Source organism: Diadema setosum, chromosome 15 (assembly GCF_964275005.1).
Source record: "Diadema setosum chromosome 15, eeDiaSeto1, whole genome shotgun sequence".
Classification (NCBI taxonomy): Eukaryota; Metazoa; Echinodermata; class Echinoidea; order Diadematoida; family Diadematidae; genus Diadema; species Diadema setosum.
In genome coordinates, this window is record NC_092699.1 from 1,937,774 (window position 1) to 1,958,869 (window position 21,096).

The 21,096-nt window shown below is 37.6% G+C and overlaps 1 protein-coding gene across 1 annotated transcript in view; it reads left to right on the plus strand.

The window, feature by feature from the left end:
• Window positions 1-1,398: 1,398 nt before the first annotated feature.
• The window catches only part of LOC140238746 (uncharacterized), a 33,613-nt gene continuing 13,915 nt past the window's right edge, over window positions 1,399-21,096 (plus strand). The window contains exons 1-8 of the mRNA XM_072318642.1: window positions 1,399-1,450; window positions 5,678-5,883; window positions 7,443-7,548; window positions 8,362-8,430; window positions 8,986-9,090; window positions 9,679-9,774; window positions 11,968-12,122; window positions 17,929-18,026. Coding sequence (XP_072174743.1) covers window positions 5,759-5,883; window positions 7,443-7,548; window positions 8,362-8,430; window positions 8,986-9,090; window positions 9,679-9,774; window positions 11,968-12,122; window positions 17,929-18,026 — 754 coding nt within the window. The 5' untranslated portion in view covers window positions 1,399-1,450; window positions 5,678-5,758. The remainder of the gene's footprint in view (window positions 1,451-5,677; window positions 5,884-7,442; window positions 7,549-8,361; window positions 8,431-8,985; window positions 9,091-9,678; window positions 9,775-11,967; window positions 12,123-17,928; window positions 18,027-21,096) is intronic.

Genomic DNA, 21,096 nt, shown 5'->3' on the forward strand with positions numbered 1-21,096 from the left:
TAAATCAGTATTACTCATGAATTTGTGCTAGAAAGAGGAAACTAAAGAATAATGCTGGAATACAAACTATACCAATGAGAACACATCGATGAAGATTGATTGAATGCATTATTGATAACAAATTTTTTGCTTGCAGTCCGCACTTGTCAGTGTGTTTTCACATTTTTCTGGAATTTACATTTCAACTAGAATATGGTTATATAAAGAACAAGCACTGACCCTGATAGAAAATGTGTTGATGTTGAACATTTTAAAATCTGTATAATACTTGACACATACACAATACACGACAGCGTGTGATCATCTGCACTTGTCTATAAAAACGCTAACCGCTGCCGAGTGATGGCGCTACTCCATAACATCCATTAATATCAACATTCGCAATTATTTGGAACGTCACAACATACAAACAGACCAGGCCCCCGTTGCTAGAAACCTTGCGTTTAAACGCAACTTGCAACTGATTGTCACTGACCATTCTGATTGGCTCAGGGTCTGCCCTATTAAGAAGACATGCATGCAACAATGATTTTGATTGGCCAGTGACAATCAGTTGCAAGTTGCGTTTAAACGCAAAGTTTCTTGCAACGGGGCCCAGGATAGGCAAAGACATGAGTGTTGTTTATTTTTTTTTTTCGTAGACTATGATTAAAGCAACGGACATGATGGAAACTCGGACCCAACTTTTGCTCAATGAATGGAAACAAATTGTACACAACATATATTACAATATTTTAAAATCAAAACTTAAATCCTATTTATTTTTATACTCTGAAGAAATTTTGCACAAAACTAAGTTGCAGTAAGATGATGATGATGATAACAAAGAACATTCATATTTCACAGCTAATCATACTCTACTGTGCATTACAAAATAATCCAGTTATGATACACAACCACTTATTAATGAATACTAGTATTCATTCATCACTACACACATTTGAAATGTTTTTCACAATATACAAAAGCTGGACGAGCATTGGAAGGATTGTGTATTGGTTACGAGTAAGTAGCGTATATAGGTCCTTAGTCTCAATGGTTTTTCACCCCTCCCTGCCATCTCAATTTCAATTTCAATTTATTTCCACAAACCATTCACACGTAAAACAAACCCTTTTTTTTGGGGGGGGGGGACGTATATTGTTTTGTATAATTACAAAAAATTTGAACCAGGCGATTTTTATATAGGAATGTTGTGCGGGACCTTGAAAAAGCGCAGCTTGTTAAACAAGCCCTGACCTGCAGCATCTTTCCAGAAAAGTAAAAGTAAGTTAATAGTAAAATAATTATCTCGCTCCCTGATTTTCGGCCCCTTTCTTGCGCTGATCGTTCTCGTGATCGCGATCGCTCTCTCATTGCTCGATCATACTACCCATAATTCTCAGCTATTTCCGGGCGTACTAGGCAAGCTGTCGGTGAGCAAAATGCGGTCACGCTGCATGTAAATTTGGTAAGAAACTGGCAATTTGCGCGTCGTGTCTTGTGATTATTTTAAAATTCAAGTCTTCATTCCAATTTGAATGAATGTAGCGTAATGGTGATGAAATTGCTTCATGTAGTTCTACTGATACATGAATAAAAACGTTTTGCTTTTTGTTGGGAATGTTTCAATCTTGCTTGCTCTGCGCACTTTGTACACAACGCAGTATGAGCTTTCATGGTGCGTTTCGCGGTATCCTGCCCTACTTACACAGCCATCGCGGGTACACTCAGTCGGCTGATCGTACACATCGCAGAACCGTGTCCGTACGTCCATGTTGCATGCGCATGTACTATGCACTGTGCACGGAACGAACGGGGACGGTTAAAGGGACTGTAGAAACGTTTCTACAGTAGACCTAACATGTTACTGGTTCTTCTTCTGATTAAGTCTGCCTCCTTCAATAGACTGAAGATTCTTGCAGACTGGTTGAGGTGGGGATTCATGTTTTGAACACAGAGACTCCAACCCAAAGCACCTTCTGATCTGGAGATTCTCCCACCTGAAACCCCAAGCAAACGGGAGGCTCCAAGTTGATGTGTGCGAAGTTCCTAGGGTTCTGCATGCTCCCTGGTGCTATCTGACTAAGGCTTTTCAACATACAATAGCAATAAGTAAGAAATTCTTTCCAACGGGAGACACAGAGCCAGGGCGGGAGAAATTAAATCTTAAGCGGGAGAATGGGAGATTTTGCAAAAATGGGTTTTCGGCGGGGGATCTCCTGTCGAAAACGGGAGAGTTGGAGTCTCTGTGAACATTCCTACATGTAAGTGAGATAATGAAAAGCCTCTTATGAAATATGAAAGAGCATGTAATTTTAAGAAGGATTCAACATTTATTTGATGAAAATTGGTTTTCATTGCTTTTTGTAAAGCTCCGATGAGCTCTCATCTTGTTTTTTAGCTGCACATAAAAATTTTTGTAGAGGGTTTTTACCTGCACACTGTACACCCAGCACTTGACAAGCACAAGGTACAATAATACGCCAGAGGCGGACTGTACCAGACTGGAAGAAGAAGAAGAAGAAGAAAATTGGTTTTCAAATGGCTGAGATATCCAAAAAAGTGCTAATGGAAAGGCGACATGCCACAACTTTATTAGGATCTCTTTGTTTCACTTTGTTTTTGGATATCTCGGCTAGTTCAAAACCAATTTCCATCGAATAAACTTTTGATACCCCTTGGCATAGAGTTAGACCTGCATGCTCTTTGACAGATTTTATGATTAGGAACCTAGTGGTTTCTGAACATGCTGAATATCTCACAAAATGTTAAAAGCTTAATCCTCACCTCGACCAGAACTGTACACACCCTTTAAATTTGTCTTTGCAGAAACGTGCTTTATTTTGAATGAAAAGTGAAGCCGAAGGTGCGGTCATCGAGACGAAACCTACCGTATGTGGACATTGCATGCATTGTCATGTACATGTAGGCCAAAGGCAAAGCGAGGAACTAAATTCTGTAGGTTTGTAGATTATAGTTTATAGTAGACCACCCCATGTTGCCCAAGTTGTGTGTCACTGTCAGGAATCAATGTCTTGACTGTCGGTGTCACTGGAGAATTAGAAAAAAAAAAATGGAACTTCAGGAACATTGACATTCCAGTGACACGGCACTGACCATAACTCGGGTGGTCATGGGGGGGGGGGGGTCCTGGTCATACTACTTACTAGCAAACATTTCTTCTTCTGGTTCAGTCTGCCTCCTTCATGTTCATGCTTAAGGTAAACTTGAAGATTCTTATAATTTAATCTTACAAACTTTGGATATGAGATGTGTGAGTGTGTGTGTGAAACGCAGTGGTTGAGGTGCGTTTTGCAGAGTAAATACAGCTGTACATGGTGCATAATCCAGGGACTTAGAAAACCCTCTATCCACTGCCTTCTGTCAGTCGATGGCAGAAGGCTTCCAGGGATGGTGCGGTTACAGTGCCGAGTGGGAGGATGTTCTGATCATGCTCATGAGCAGCCAGGCTGCGTGCTGCGGCCATGTCCATGAGGCAACCCACAGTTCACTTCTCATCATTTCATCTTGGCTTACATAGTCCAGAGTAAAATACCCAATACACAACTAAGAACTTGTAAAATGTATGTGGCAGGGTGCCTACTTTACTTACTTACTTACTTGGGTTTACTTGGGTGTAAATAACTGTAAAGACGTAAAGCATCTGCTTATGTGCCCCTCGTCACTGTTTGTCTCTGATATGGGTTGTACTTTAGTGGGTGGCTTTCCCAATGTCTCTCTAGTACCAACTTGAATTGGTTTACGCTGGTGGCTGAGACTGCTGCCTCTGGTAGAGCAGTCCAGTTATTTATGCTTCTTACAGCAAAGGCATTTTGTCTCAGCCGCACTCTAATTCTTGGTTTCTTCAGTCTCAAGCTGTGGCCTCTGGTGTTGCTGCATTCAACCATGTCAAAGAATTGTATTTCATTGTACATTGTACTTCTGGCAGGGGCACTTTCATTCATCAATTAAACAACTAGTGATTATCATGTGTGCTTAGTCCCACTTTAGAACACAAACAGGAGTTACCCAAAAGTGTTACGGGAAGTGGTGGGCCTTTTCATCCATAATTGAAATGGCCCTTGGCCTTGCTGCAAATACTGTAGGCACCTTGTACACACCCTGCCGCAAACAAGGTATTTTACTCTAGTCTAGACAGCTAAATTGTAAATTGTCGCAAGTTCACACAGTTTTGTTATACATACACATGTCCACTCATAAGAAGAAGAAAAATTCTGTGTGTGCTTTTTGACAAAAATTGAATTTTAATCAGTGGATTTGCAGCAACCAACGCCCACTGGAGCACTAGGCGGCAGGGTTTGCTCAATGCAGGGCTGCTGCACATATCGGCCTGATCGGACTCCAAATTTTTAATGCTTTTTTCTGCGACTCTCACTCCTCCCTGTCCTTTCTTTGGAGAGGTGTGAAAATGTTTTTTTTTTTGTTTTGTTTTGTTTTTTTTTTTTTGAAGGGGGAGTGAAACATGAATTTTCAGACATCTTTTATTTATTTATTTTTTTTAAGTCTTCTGCATTGTACATCCTGCATAGTGCAGCTGAATGTTTGTTACAGTAGTTTTGTTGTGTGTCAGTCAAAAGGTGCCCACAGCCTATGATGATCAATCTCTACATAGTGTTTGTCAAAGCAAGTGCTGACACTATACATTGTAGATGAATTCCTCGTTTCTGAGGCTGGCTTGGGACAGTAGACTTACACACAGGTCTTTTTGTGTTTTATAATGGTTGCGATTAGCAAGATTACTTTTATTTTATCTTGAAATGCCTGTACCTCAATTTTTAGCATTAGCTGTGGCCTGGGGCCGTTTAAAATGGTGTCATGCCACCAAATTTATTTCGTGGTGGCCCAACCGGGCAACTAAGGTTCAAAATGGAATATTTCATTTGCTATTATTTTGGGCCACTACAACGTACAGATGTACCTTCTTTAGCCCATCAAAATTTCAGATTTAAAGGGGAAGGCTAGTAACTGATCAGTGGGAATCAGTGGAAATGCTGGGAGATGATTGTTCCAATCCTTATGGGATTCATTCAAGACTTCATTGTATATCTATTGTTGTGTGAAAATGATTTGCTTCAGAATGGTCTCATATTCAAGTAATGTGCAGTTTAATGCTTCCAGGTTAGCGTCCCTGGTCAGTGACGGAGCATTAATCTGCACATTACTTGAATATGAGACCGTTCTGAAGCAAATCATTTTCACACAACAATAGATATACAATGAACTCTTGAATGAATTCCATAAAGATTGGAACAATCATCTCCCAGCATTTCCACTGATTCCCACTGATCAGTTACTAGCCTTCCCCTTTAAAGCTTTTAGTGGCATGAAAGGGCCACCAGACAAAATGAGTTGATATGATACATTTACTGTGTGTAGCTTTTGTAGCAAAGTGGATTGAGAGAATGTGTATCTGTGTTCTCCTATAGCATGTTTGAAAGTTGCACACAGTTTAACAGTTATCTACTGTATGAGACATCATTTAGATACAGAAAGTTCCTGCAATCAGTCAATTTAGAGCTATGTATTGAAGAAAAGAAAAAAAAAATAGTGCACTTGACTGTAATATTAGGAAATAGTCTGATCTTGTGCGAATCACAGTTGTTTTTTCATGATTGTCACAAACAGAATTCTCAAAAAGCTTCTTTTCGTTTTGTTTTCTATGTTTGATGTGTAGACAGTATCTGTGCTGTCCCTGACTCCTTTCTCAGCCGAGTTTTCATATGGTGAGTGCTGAAATCTGCTACTCCTACTTGACATGATGGAGGGAGGACACAGCCAAGGTCGGCAACATCAGGGAAACTTCTTCCACCAGCCCCGCTTGCCTTACTACCAGATCAAGCCAAATTATTACAAGCCGCACCACAGACAACACGGACACAGGTGGGATATCCTATTTAAACACATTCTTTTATAAATCTCAATGCAAAACAAAATAACATTTGAAAACCAAGCATTTGCTTGCACAGCTCCCAAACTGGAATGACTTACCATTAGAAGTCAGGAAATACCCAACTGTAGCAGCCTAGTGTTGAAGACTTGAGATCCAGCTTTCATTTAACTATGCATTATTGTCCAGCATATCAGAAGCTTTTGCAGCACAGAAGAATATAAGTACGTAGGTTTTGCTCTTCATAAATTGATATTATTATGTATGTAACGTATATGTAACAGTTACATATTTGTGTGTGCAGTTTGTTTAATTGAACAGTAGCATTCTTCTGTTCATTTTCTGTATACTTATACACACCCCCTTCATAGATACCAGGGCTGCCAACTCTCACTCATTGAGAGTGAGACTCACTCATTTTGGTCCTTTCTCACTCTAAAACGTTATTTCATTTGCATGCATTTCTATTGATCTCACTCATTTTGACTCATAAATTATAGCATTGGCCTATGGGAGTCTCACTCTCAAGTAGTTTCCAATGTTGGCAGCCCTGAGATACCATTATTTATAAGCAAAATAGTGTGTTTCTAATTTAGACCAGACTATTGGTAGGTATTTGCAGAGTAAGGAAGCACTACACTGTATGTCCTTCTCCTATTGTTTTGATCAACTAATCAAGTGCGGTAAGTTTGAAAGTTAATTTTGAGTACTGTAGTGACTCTCTGTCTCTGTCTATGAGAAATTTGATTTGATTTTGAATTTTGTCTTTGTTCTGTAGTTATTGTGTACAAATTTCATTATAGAATGAAGTCATTGACAAAAGTCTCCTTTTTGGATTTTGCTGAAAATATGACCGATTTTTGTGCTTTTGATGGACTATAGTGTGTTCCCAGGCAAGAGAAAGCCAGCTAAGGCATGTTCATGTTTTCATTTTGTGAGATGGCTTCTGTGGCTTCTTCAGAGACTTCCGTACCTATTTCACCTGAGAACCAAGACAGAGTGGTCTGTTGAGTCATCACTATCTCACGCGAATATATCCATGTTAGAGTCTCTTTGATTATACAGTATAGTTAGGTCTTGAGAGATTTTTGGGTGTCCTGTTAACTTTACAACTAGTAAACAAGTGTCATATCCAATATCTAACTACCTGTAATCTTGGAGTCATGAAACAAAAATGCAATATAACTTATGTACACAAATGAGATGATGACAAGAATAAAGCCATTTATGACCTCACCGGGAATTTCAGGGTATCTACCATTTTTATGCCTCCGCCATGAAGTGTCGCCGGAGGCATTATTTGTTGTATACATTAAACGTATTACGTATTGATAAGGCGTGTTGATACCATTCAGTGTACATGTACAATGTATATTCACTATTTCAAGTCTGAAGAATAGTAATTGGAGGCTTTTTTTTTTTTGTATCTTAGTTTATGAGAGATCAAGTTGAGGGCTCTATAGTGTTTGACATCCATTCGTAAGTACTTTTCCTATTGTCACATATTTATCATGTTTTGTGTGTCTTGAATGACATTTTTATTTCTTCTAAGGGATCATGGCCCTACGAATGCAACAACATTTGACACAAAGCGTCTCAAGAACAACCTTTTGAGGCGTACGGTTGACTACAATGCATCTATCATTCGATACTTGCAGGTATGTATTCATGCTCCAAGCTCCTGCAGTTTTAGCTCATCACATCAGATCATGATTTTTCTTGCACAACTGAACTAAAATTTTGTGGACTTAAAGACAAGTTCATTTGTATATTATTAGTATTTATTATACTCCCTCAGACAAGCAGTACTACAAAATATTTTCTCTTCAGTAAGGACATGTTATTATAGTACGGTTCACTATTATTGCGCTGATTTCTAGCATTGCTGCAATATATTTGTAACATCAGTTTTAGTGGAAAAAAAACAACAACGAACATGAAAGATGTATACTTGAGTTTCAAACTCCACAATGATGTCGTCAAGCTGTAGCTGTGCTCTTTATAAAGTGAAATATTGCAATGTATGCTTATGAGTATGTGTGCTCTTCATGTGCAACTCAAGATATGCATTTTATGCAAAATTCAGGAATAGCCATTGCATTTCCCGAGATTTTGTTTTTGTTTTTGTGCAGATATGTCTCACCATGTATCTTATACTGGGGTAAAGCACTCAAGAAAGCAAAATCAAGCAAGAAAGTTATTTACAAATTGATGAAGGAATTATGATATCAGTCAGCATTTTTAGCTTGTGATTAGTATTCCATGAGAAATTTTGTTGATGGAATCACCTTGTACAATTTAATTTGAAAATTGGATGCAGTTTCACCACATCAATTTGGTACATGTAGGTGGAAAGTGGTACTTTATACTAATACATTGTGAATGTTTGCATTTGTGTTTATTCATCATGTGTTGTCTATTCTTAATGCTTTCGTCAAACAATCTCTGGTTGGAATTTTTGACATGTCAAGACGAGAGTATGGCAGAGGGATTACCGGGATACACGCTGGATCCAGCCGGATTTCGCTTACGTGGGAGATGTGAGTGTGTCTTCTGTAATGTCAGTTTGTCTGTAGAGCAGGAAATGAGGAAAAATTAATGGCTTCAAAGGCAAAAAGAAGGCTGGACTCTTTCTCTTTCTCCACTTTGATAAAGCCATCACCGACAGAAAGCTATGACATAACCTATGTGTAGTTGCATCTAGAATATCTGATCAATTATAAAGACCTTTGCTGCCCCCATGGAATGCACACAAACAGACAATAAATGGCTATGGAGACTTTCTTTTATGCAGAGCCTTTCAATTGACCCAATCAGCTGACAAGCGTACAATTTCTATGTATTATCTTAGTTTATCATTTCCCAGGTACACTGGTTAGTATATTGGTTAGGCTGTTAGTGGAAAATATTATTTTTATAGGCTAGCATGACAGAAAGATTTAGCTTCTTGTTTAAAGGCATGTATATAAAAGCTTAAAATGACAAAATTCAATTTTTTAATGGCTTTTTTTCTTTAAAAACTGTAAACCTCATAAAAGAAATGTGTATGATTTCAGTAGTTCTGTTACTAACTTACATACAAGTATCTTCAACAGCTTAATCTCCCCCATGCCTTATTGGACAACCCCATCAACGCTGTGACTACCAGATTTGTGAGAACCTCAACCAATAAAGTCAGGTGCCCCATCTTCTGTGTTGTGGTAAGTCTCCTATTTGATTGATTTGAACTGCCCACTTTTAAAGCTAAAATGTACAGTCAACCTTGCCAAAGTCAAATCTATTTGGACTGAAGAAATAGCTTCGACTCAGAGAAAAATTGTGCTTATTAAAATCAATAAAATGTAAAGAGAAGAGGACTTGAAAAGACCTTCGACTTAGGCAATTATTCCACATACGCGAGATCGACTTAAGCAAGGTTGACTGTATGTGAAACTTTTTCTGTTCCTCTTGGTTTTTGTCACCATTATGAAATGCATGAAAGTGCTACAATATTTTGGTATGCGATTGATATTCATGCTTTCATGTTTGTACTGATCAAAAGCAATTTATTCGAAGAATGCGGTTTTCATCATAACTTTCTGTTTAGTGCTGTGAGGAATGTCATGTGTTGGGATATCGTAAGGTAATTGTATACAGTGTACATCTCTTCATATTATTTGAAGCAGGGCTCAGAGAGACAAGTACAGAGATGTTTCTATGAATAAAGGGCATACCTTGATGATAGCATAATGTACAAGTGAATATGATGTACCTGTATTTATTCATAAATTTTAATTTTACTACTGCAGTGGACCCCAGAAGGACGAAGATTGGTGACTGGTGCCTCGAGTGGAGAATTCACCCTATGGAACGGACTTACCTTCAACTTTGAGACAATCCTTCAGGTGCGTAACTAAAGATCTTGGGTATTGACACTATGATCGCATTCATCATTGCCCCTTGCTTCCTACCTATGTGATGACGGAAATCTTTGTGAAATCATCATGAGATTTTGTATTATCAGTTTGCCACCGTTCATTTGGTTAAGTGAGCCATGATATCATGGTTTAATTTATTTGTTTTTAATTTCATTGCATTTTATTTATGTTAGTCATTGACATAACCATGCACCTGTGTTCCGGTGCATTCTAATTACACACATTTTGCGAGAGCCAAAATTCGTGAAATCAAACGCACGCAAAAGTTCTTGTCTTTGCTATATGCATTGAATGTTAGAGGCAACTCACGAAAATTTCATGCCGCAAAAAAGGCCATCGGCTCTAACTCACAAAAACTTCATGTCGCGAAAATATCGTGTTTTATAGTACGTGGTGGGTTAGTGGTTAAAAATTGTGCAATGTATTTGGATAATTGTATGTACAGCTGTAAGCACCATGCATGTGATGACCACATGACTCAGTGAATCTGACTTGGATCATGACACTCTAAGTAAACGTTCTGATGCACGGTGTGAATACAGCTGTACGATCTCGATCAATTGAGGTCTTGAAAGTCATGTTGTCTCTGATCAAACAGGTACATTTGTAGTTGAAGCCTTAAAAAAATAGCAGCAGAGCTCACTAGTCTGTGATTATCTGCTCGTGTATACTTCTCACAAATGTGAGCTACAATTATTGTATCCTCACTATAGAACAGTCAGTGTTCTTGTTCTTTGATTATATGCATACTGTGCTCAGTGTTTGTATCATGTATGACTTCAGGAAATGTGCTCAGTTTGTGCGACACACACTGGGAAAAACAACAACAAGCAAATCTACCCGTTTGACTCCTGTGTTTTTCTACATCCCTTATCAAATGTGACAATCAAAGCAGACAAAGCTACAGTGTACATGCCAAACTGATTTCCATATTCAGTAAACAATCACCACGTCTATGGCGTCACTCATGTTTTTTTTTTTCTTCTTCTACATCATGCCTTTTGAAATTTGTGCTACGTTCATCAATGTTTACACCTTCAGCATGGAAGTGCGTTCATCTCATAAGTTTTCAGTTGCACAAACCTGAGACAAAAGGTCTTGTGATGCTATGATAGCAGACAGACTGCTCCTGTTAACTGTAGGGAGCTACAGAGTAATTTACTGTGACTTGCATCAATGCTTATACAGTGGAACCTCATAGCAAGGTCTCATATACAGTAGTAAGTTAGCTGATATAACGAGGTGATTGTGCAGGTTCTATTCCTTTTTATATTCTTCTGTATAAAGATTCGTGATATGAGATGGAAATTTCTGTGTTCCTACATGTAAGCTGCTTGTTATAATGACATTCCCTAAATAAAGAACTTTTCGTGTATTTTAAGTTTACACTACAGCGCACAAGTCATATTTTAGCAACTGCTGGTTTGTTCACATTGGACTTTGATCAGTAAAATGGGCTGCATGGAGGACTCTTAGTGACACATTAATTTGAGAATTCAGTAACTTGATTGAGAAAGTCATAAATTGCCTGAATGTTTGTATTTTTTTCTTTATGCTTTTCAACATGTGTCAGAGTAAGCACCAATGTTCTGTCCCAAGTGATAGGTACAGGTTGGTAGGAAGCCCTGTGTGTTGTGACATACAGTACATGTACACCTGTTGCTTTGATATCAGACATGGAAATGATAACTTCTAGTATTTACTGCCTTTCTTTTGGAGGAAAAAGTTACAGGAGGCTTTCTGAAAACTTGTATATATCTGTGTATGTCCTGGCAGGAGAATCATTTTTGCCCACTTTTGTGCATGTAACACACTAATACATTATCTCCATGTTTGCTCTTTGAAATCTCTTTCATTTTGAATTGCAAATGTTGGCAGCCCCAAAGATAAAGATATACACTGTAGTCCTTTCGCTTCTCATAGATGTGATGTCACGGTGATGACATCGCTGGTGATGATGATGAAAATGATGATGATGATGATAGTGATGATGATGATGTCAATGATAATGATAATGATGATGATGATAATAACCATTATAATGGGGATTATAATGACAGTGTCAATGACAGTGATTAAAGTGATGATGATGATGATGATGATGATGATGATGACAATGATCTCGATGTTGATGCCGATATCCTGATGTCTTTGTTCCAGGCCCACGAGTATGCAGTGAGAACGATGACGTGGAGTCATAATGACATGTGGCTGTTGACGGGGGACGACCTGGGCTACGTCAAGTACTGGCAGTCCAACATGAACAATGTCCAGATGTACCAGGCACACAAGAACCAAGCCGTCCGATGCGCAAGGTACAACACCACCTGCAATCTGTTGGATCTCTTGCACTCCATGGGCGAGAAACTTATCTGTAGCTATGTGACGAGAGAGAAGTATACAGAAATCTGTCATTTTGCCAGTGTAGAGTACATTGTTTGTTTATCGATTGTTTTCACTATCTGTCTAGTTGCTTGGATGATAGAACTGTGTCAAGCCTACTGCTGGTGCACCATTTTCCATTGTGACATAATCTTTATAGTAATATTGTATACAGCAAATCACAAGGAAGGAATCTGTGGAACTTGCCGTAAAGCTGTGGATGCGTGTTTGGAAAATTTTGCCTGTAGATGTCTAACACGTTATATCTGTTGTATCCTGACTTCAGCTATGATTACATTCATATCTGCTGTAAGAAATAGACCTTTGCTTGTGAAAACTGAATAAAAATGGTTGACGGTGTGAGAGGTGAGAGTTATCTATCATCTAATCTACTTCTAGATTTTCCAGTTGTTCAGTCATAGATTATTTGACGTATGAAAAAATGCATGCATGAAATGAAATTCAATAAAAGGTTGCCATGAAAGAAAAAAATGAAGAAACTAATAAAATCTGGAAATCAGCAAATTGTGAACAATAAAAGAATAGAAAGAATAATTTTGGGAATTCAATAAAGTTTCAAACAAAAGGAAAGACTGTCAGGATATTTTGACTAGATATCTGTAGTTTGGTGCGTATGAGAAAGAAACGAGAGTCAAATTAAATGCAGCAAAGAGAGAAAAAAGGAGAGAGAGAGTCGGAGAAGAAGTTTGAATGATCTTTAACAAAACTGAGACTTTAAATACATGAATGCTAGACATCAAACCTTTAAATGGAACTGCTATACAACCGTTAATATAATGAAGAGGAATAAAGATCGGATACTACGATCCAAACATGAATGTGTCAAAACTATATCAGCATTCAACCTTGACATACAGATTTAATAATAAACTAGTAAATAACTCATAAAGGTACATTTACATTTGTAAGTCTGAACAGAAGACATTTTAATTACTTTAGCTCATTATACTACAATCCTACATTATTTCATCTGAAGTACCGGTAGATGAACAAGATTGAAGGGAAATGTGTATTTATCCAATGTATGCGAGAATCACGCTCAATCAAACCATTGGTAAAGATTATCTCATGTTGCCAATGGAATTTGGAAACTTGTTTTAGGCACAATAGAGATTGAGATGTAGTGATTTTGGAGTTGAGTTCATGGTGAAACTAGAGAATTCTTTTTAATGTTACATACATTCGTGTGTTGTAGGTTGTGTGATCAAGCAAACATTAGGATCACTGTAAAACAATCTGATATATAATTTGTAAGCCCCCAAATAGATAAAAGAAATGTAGATGTGTACAATAGTGAAAATGAACCCCCAAGAAAAACAATGTAAACAGCAACAATAACAAATGAGACATTAAAGTTAGATTATGATACATGCTCCTAAAATTTGTGTTTATAGGTGAAAGTACCAATGCCCAGACTTTTCTTTTCCTCAGTTCTCATTGACTCTCTATTTGTTCTTTTTCTTTGTGCCTCAAACTTTTCTTTTCGGATGCCTTTAACCCGTTGAGGACGAGTCCCGAGTATACTTGGGCAGGTGTCTATGGGAAATGCGTGTTGTAGCAAAATCAAACCGTCCTCAACGGGTTAAAGTCACATAACACAACAAACATAATTTCTAGTGTAAAAATATGAAAAAAAAAAAACCCTGCAAAGATTTATGAAGAATTTGACCATCCACTATATTTTTGTAAATTGGTGTTTACCAGATGTTGGATTTGTTGAAAAGAACGAGTGCCCACAAAGGAATGCCATGCCTTCACGTGCAGAAGCACACACTCACAAAAACACACACATACAGTGTACGCACAAACATATGCATTCATAATATACATGGATGCAGTACCGTACTAACTACACATATTCATACTGACATTTCTTCTAAACCTACTTTTTCTCATTTGCCCCTCTGCTCATGTTGTAGCACCACTTCGTGATCCTTACTATTATAATTTATTTATTTATTTTTTTTTAAATCAACGTTGATAAGCTAATTGTGCAGAACAGACATGGCTATATTCTGTGAATATCCAATCTTTTTATTTTCCTGTTAACTCTTTATGTGCCACGATGTAAGCCCCCTGTGTGCCACATTATTCTGAGACAGCAGTGTAAGCATGCTTTGGAAAAACATTCTGTTTTTCAAATCAATGTTAATAGATATAAACTTACAATTTTGTAACTTATAAATTTATAACTTTTATAGATTTTTGTTACCCTCGACATGAACAAAAATTGTAGAAAAAATACGAAGGTTTGCTTTGATGTAAATTGTATGACAAATCTATGATTGCTTTTCTCTCAAATGACCAGTAGCTACATTATTGAATAGAGGCATGACTTTTTAACTCAAACAGTGACAGATACTGAGAATTTACTCGCAGATCCAGAGGGAACTTGGCTTGATAGTCAATCACCAACATGTGCTGCATGTGACAGGAATGGAATCATGAAAAACGATTTCATTGCTCTTTGGAATTTGGCGATTTATCGATCGGTTTGGGTGGGTTTGTGCGTTTGAGCAGAATATGCGAACTTGGCACGCCGTCGACTGAGTCAGACATGTGAATGTGGCACATAAAGAGTTGAGTTAACAAGGCTTTTTTGACTTTTTTTGAATCCACTAAAAATGAAGTGTACCCTTTAGTAGTGCTTCTTTTTTTTTTTTTTTTCTTTTTACTGACTTTTTCCTCAGTTTTTTTTTATCGTATAGGCAGTAGACCTTGTTTTTTAAGAGATTGTGGTGATTAGCGGACAGGTACCAATTGTATCACTGTTTCATTATTACCTCCACCAAGGGAGGAGGTTATGTTTTCGTTACCGTTGGTTTGCTTGTTTGTTTGTTTGTCCGTGTGCAAAATAACTCAAAAAGTAGTTAATGGATTTGGATGAAACTTGCAGGAAAGGTTTAGAATGATACAAGTAACAGATGATTAAATTTTGGTTGTGATCTGAGAATTTTGAGGGAATTTATGAAGGATTTTTGGTATTTTGGCAGGTAGGGTCAATAAACTTGGGAGTTCAGGCTGCGCGTATTTGAGGTTTGCTTTTTGCGCTCTAAAATGCGTGCTCTAGTTTCTGCTAGGGCAAGGCGTGCCGTGCAGCTGAGGGTTTATAATGTAACAAAGGCTTCTATATTGGGAAATCAAGCGATTTTCAGCACACAATGCTATAAGTACGTATGGGTGGAAATCACTGATATCTCTATGGAAGAACAAGATCAGTGATGGAAATGAGTTGCATGCTTGGCGGAGGTCTGCGCTCTCAGAGTGCTTTTCTAGTTCATTATGCCATGGGGTCTTTAACATGTCTCAACATGCATTTCCCGTAGACACCTGCCTGAGTATATTCAGGACTCATCTTAAACAGGTTAGAGCCACTGTTTAACCATTGGGAGTAGTGATTTAAAAAAATGTTTATAGAGTTATCACATTTGATGCATATGTGTAGGGTAGTTGTATCACAAAATATCCTACCATGTAAAAATTAGGTGATAAAGACTAAGATATATGGAGATAACACTATTTTCTCAAACCATAACTGTAGACGGTTTATTGTAGAAATATTTTCAATAAAACTATTCACATTTTATATATTCAACAATACCTAACACTGATTATACTGATTAACATTTTTACATTGGTTGTTTCTGTTTATAACTCACATCTTAAAACTGTTTTGAAGCACTAAAGCTGGGTTTTTGTTTCATCAGCAAATGGTGAATAGTGCCTTTAAGGTTCCTGAAGAGTCTTCTCAAACTATGCGGCTCATTCTTTTTTCCACACATTAAGACTTCAACCGATTTTAGAATGGATTCCTGGGCAATGCTGCAAATAAATATATATATATATTTTTTTGAAGGGTTATATTCTTACTCTTACATGTATATGACTAAATTCTTCAAATTCTTTGTCTATCTGATGGAGTACTGCTCCTAAGATTCACATCTTTTTTTTTTTCTTCACAGTTTGACAATCATACAAACACAGACAAGTGTGCACAACTTTACAAGAAGAAACTGTAATTCTCAAGTTGCCTGCTTATCCTCTTTCTATGGTAGCTTTTGTGGGTTAATTGAACTCTCTCCCACCTTGTGTGTGATTATATATATTTTTTTTGTATTTCTGCTGTAAAAGTGGATATTTTTGTTTGAGTAATTTTTCGCGCTTGACTGGATAAGAAGAGTTTTGCACATTTTTAATTCCACAAAATCAAGACATGAACTACGTACTGGAAGATAGTGCAAGCAAAAATATTTGCATGCTTTTATTATTGCGCTAGTTTTTGGTTTGCGTGGAGTGTGTAAAAATTTCAACACCGCAAAAATTTCCACTTTTACAGTTTATGACAGAATTGTGTTAGTATTAGCATTAAGTCACTAGCAGAGCTTGAGAGTGAATGCAGGGTAATTTGTTTAGATGCAAATTTCCTTTGACGTGCAGAAGGCATTACTTTCTCATTTTCTGGACTTCATGTAAAGAAGCCCCTTTGAAAAATGCATGTCCCCTATTTGAGAGATCTATGAGGAAGCTAAAAGTTTACGTGAAGCAGAACATGACTGTTGTTGGGGACGGAACACAAAATTCTGTTCAACTGTCTTTATCCATGATTTTTGTTTCATGAACAGTGGTAAGCTGGCACTTGCAAAGATCATTCATCTTTTGTGCATTCATATTCTCACTGTTTTACAATCAGGAATAATTTTATTCAAAATTAGTTTTTGGACATCATGTGAAATTCCTACAGGCAATAAATATGTTAAACTGTAGAGAAACTTTCCCCTTTACAGACCAGCCTGGTGCAAACCAAATGTGATGGATGCTGCGGAGAGAAATGAACTTTGACCTGTCATGTAAATTTCACTGATGGGTGTTTTTCTCATCATCTTTAATGCAGCATTTTCAGAGGAAATTTGCATATGACATTCACCATGGGAGACGACTTGGAATGAGACATAGTGTGCAAAGGATGTAAGATTTTGAATCGTAAGGGGAGGAGAGAGAGAAAGAGAGAGAGGGATTAACCGGTACTTCATGTCATTGTAAATTGTGAGAGGTGGAGTTGTAGTCGGTTCGGAACTGACACGACCCGACCTTGCGCTTTGAGGTGCAGTGTAGCAAGTGGTTGCTTCTGCACTGTTTCAGCAGGGGTTCACACGACAATATTTACTAATCTTTGGCCAGTGGATGGCTAGAGAATCTTTGGCCATTGGATGGCTATCATAGTTTGCTTATAAACAGAAGGGGGGGGGGGGGACATGATGGAACATTTGTATGTTACTATTTTTACCATTTGTACAAAATTAATCATTTTTTTTTTCATTTTTCAATCAATTTAACTTGTCCCCTTTTCACCTCAAGCTTCTTGGAGGACAAGACATATATACACAGCATGAAATTTGTTCATTTTATCTGCAGTCCTTTCACATACAGACACAGACACAGAGGACAAGGTATATGAAAACTCACCCACCTCAATTCATGCACACACATGCACATTTGTACGTAAAGAGTAGAGACAAATGAATCGTAACAATCGAGTGAAAATAGACAGTTACTGACTCGGGGGAGAAACATTTCCAGCTTACCTACCTAAATACTTTCCACTTACACTCCAACGTTTGCAGTCCCAACATCATTGTGGATTTTGCAGAGAAAAACAAACGAAACGATAAATGCCGATAGATGACCCTATGTGCCCTTCACTCTACTCCCTCCTACCAGTTTTGCGCCGTTTGATTCCAAGTTCTGCTCCTGCTCTGACGACGGAACCGTTCGGATTTGGGATTTCCTGCGTTGCCATGAAGAGAGGATTTTGAGAGGTGCGTACTGCATGACATTCTTTTTCATGTTTCAATTTTCCTCCCTTCAGCTAGTCTGGTGTTCCACAACTTCAGCTTCCTTCCTAGATAAGTCAGATTCCCTCTGAGCAATCTTCCTCCGTGAGCTCATGCAGAATTCAGCGATTTAAAGTTTCCTTCTGTGGTGAGGAAATAGGGAGTTCAGCACTGCGATATTATTTCCTATACAGTGGACTCTCATTATAACGAAGTCTCTGGGACCGGCGATTTTTGTTCGTTATATCGAAATCTCGATATATCCAAACAAACAATAAAAATACATAGAGTGGATAATCTTGCGGCCTGAATTTTTACTTTGTTGTACTGGTAACCGGAATTTCGTTAAACTGCGTTTGTTGTAACTGGAGTGCACTGTATTAGCCTTCTAGAATCGAATCTTCCCCCTCGTCGGTCAGAGTTGAAATGTTAATACGGCAGGGAAGCAAAGGTCAGTCGGTTTCGGAAGCGTTCTGTTTGTACTATAGTCATTATATGAGCATGCTACAATGAAAATGCAGTATCCTATGGAAAAAACCTGATACAGTGCTCTCCCGTTATAACGAACACGGTTATAACGAAATTCCAGTTACAACGAAGTAAAAATTCAGGCCGCAAAATTACCCGCTCTTTCTCCATTATTGTTTATTTTTTCAGTTATAACAAAATTTTGATATAACGAAAGAAAATTGCCGGTTCCGAGGATTTCGCTATAACAGGAGTCCACTGTACACTTTTCTATGATATGATAGATACAGATGTGCTTTGACACATAGGCGAGTAGCGTTATAATTAATTCCTTGTGACCAGCGGTTTGATTTCGTTATATCGAAATTTTGTTATTAACTGAACATATAAGTATGTGAAGGTATGTAGGAAATAATATTGGCACCTGAATTTTCATTTCGTTGTAATTGGAATTTTGTGGTAACCTTTTCTGTTACGTTTATGGGAGTGTACTGTACTTTGAGAAATAATATATTGACACCAAAATCCATAGGTCATTTACTCTGAAGTGCAGTTCTGCTTCATGATCAAAATGATTTAGTTGAATAACATAGAATTAGACAAAGAGAAGTTTACTGGTATATGGAGTTCTGAGTTTTCATGTGTTTCCAGGAAATGGTGATAGTGCCATTATGTGCAAATAGTAAAGCTCTAGTGTCAGTCATGGATCCAGGCGGGGGCACACCGAGCGTGCGTCCCCCTTTATTTTTTTGTTAAAACAAAAGAAATAAAAAGGACAAAATTGGGGGTGGGGTGCGTGCAGCCCCTGCCTTTAATTTTGTAAAGGCGCCCCCTCTTCACAGAATTCCTGGATCCGCCCCCGAGTATTGACAATATGGCCACATCAGTCTTCCATTGACCTATATGCAAATCCTCAATAATTTTCGTGTTTGTTGAATGGCAATAACAACAAGAAAATCAGAAAAACTGTTTTGCATAACAGTTACATCCTAGCAGTGGTCACTTTTTATAGTGGGAAAGGATTATAGTTGCTCGTTTTTCCCCTAGTAACATCCTTGTGAACAAGTCAGTGGCAGAGTTGTGAAATGTAGATAGCCTCACCTCGGCCTCCTTTGCACTTATATTCTAATCCAATGTCAGTACTTGGTAAGAACTATGTGAGACTTTGAAATTCCATCTTTCATACAATTTGTACTTTCAGTAAACTTTGATGAAGATTCCACCACTCTAACTAATTTGACTACCTTTATGAAGGTCAACTTCAAAAGGAAGAGAAAAAATATTCCCAACAAAATGATGCGAAAATGACAATAAATGGATGTGTTAAAGAAATAGGGAAGATATGGCATTTTACAATTTCATTTAAAAAAAAACATTTCTTGAACAGTACTTATGAATATTCAAATCAGCAAGTTGACAATGTCATTCTAGCACAATTTCTTATTCATTTCACATAGAGAAATGAGGAAATCTCATATTTCAGCGATATAATTATAAAACTTGTCTTAAAACCACTCAAAATAAAAAAAGAATGAATGTTAACTCTGATATATCTTGGTATGGGAACATGCTTTTACTTGTATTAGCTAAAAATAACAGTTTCTCAGAATTTCATATATAACATACATGAAAAATTGTGAGGGTATGACATCATCAACTCACTCGTGAATATTCATAAGGACTGGTCAAGAAATGTTTTTCCAAAAAAAAAATTGAAATTTAAGAATGTCATGTCTTCCTTATTTCTCATCTGATTTTTGTCGTATTTTGTATCGTTCGGTGGGGAATAGTTTTCTCTTTCTTTTGAAGTCTATTAGTTTTTGGGGTGGATTTTCTCTTTAAGCAGTTGGACTTTACACATTAAGTGAATCGTGAAAGTAATCTAATGTGAGTTCATGCAGAAAATGCATGAAGAATTGTTCACAACTTGTCATAAATTTGGTTATTGCCTTCTAGTAATTGTATTGAAAAAAAAAATAGATAAAATGAAGATTAAAGGTTGTACGGTTGGAGAATAATGTCTCGTTATGTCATGTATGAAATCTTACAGTGATGCACCTCAGAATTTTGTAAAAATAATTACAAACTATGTACCACCATGTTACCCCATGTCACTCAGGAATACGCTGCTCTATAGTGCCAAGAATAACTGGTGAATTTTTTTTTACGGGGATCAAATAGATTTACTGAAATCAGTGGCGGATCCAGACGGGGGTGCACTTGGGCGCACGGGGCGCGCCCCCCCCTCTTTATTTTTATTTTTTTAAACAAAAGAAATAAAAAGAAAGAAGGGGGGGGGGGGCTGTGTGCGCCCCCTTTAATTTTGCAAAGGTGCCTCCTCTTTACAGAATTCCTAGATCTGCCCCTAGAAATCTATAGTATTGTTTCCTTCTCCATCCTAAAGAAGTTTCCACTTTTATTATTCTGAGGAAAGATCTGAATTACCTACCTCTACAACATGCCAACTTTCGAAAGGAATATACTTAATCTAGTTTTTAGGGTTGCAAAAGGCATACACAAACTTTGAAGGATCGATGTCTTTTAGCAAGCGGAGTTATTTCAGGAATCTCCCTTATATTTAGTTTGT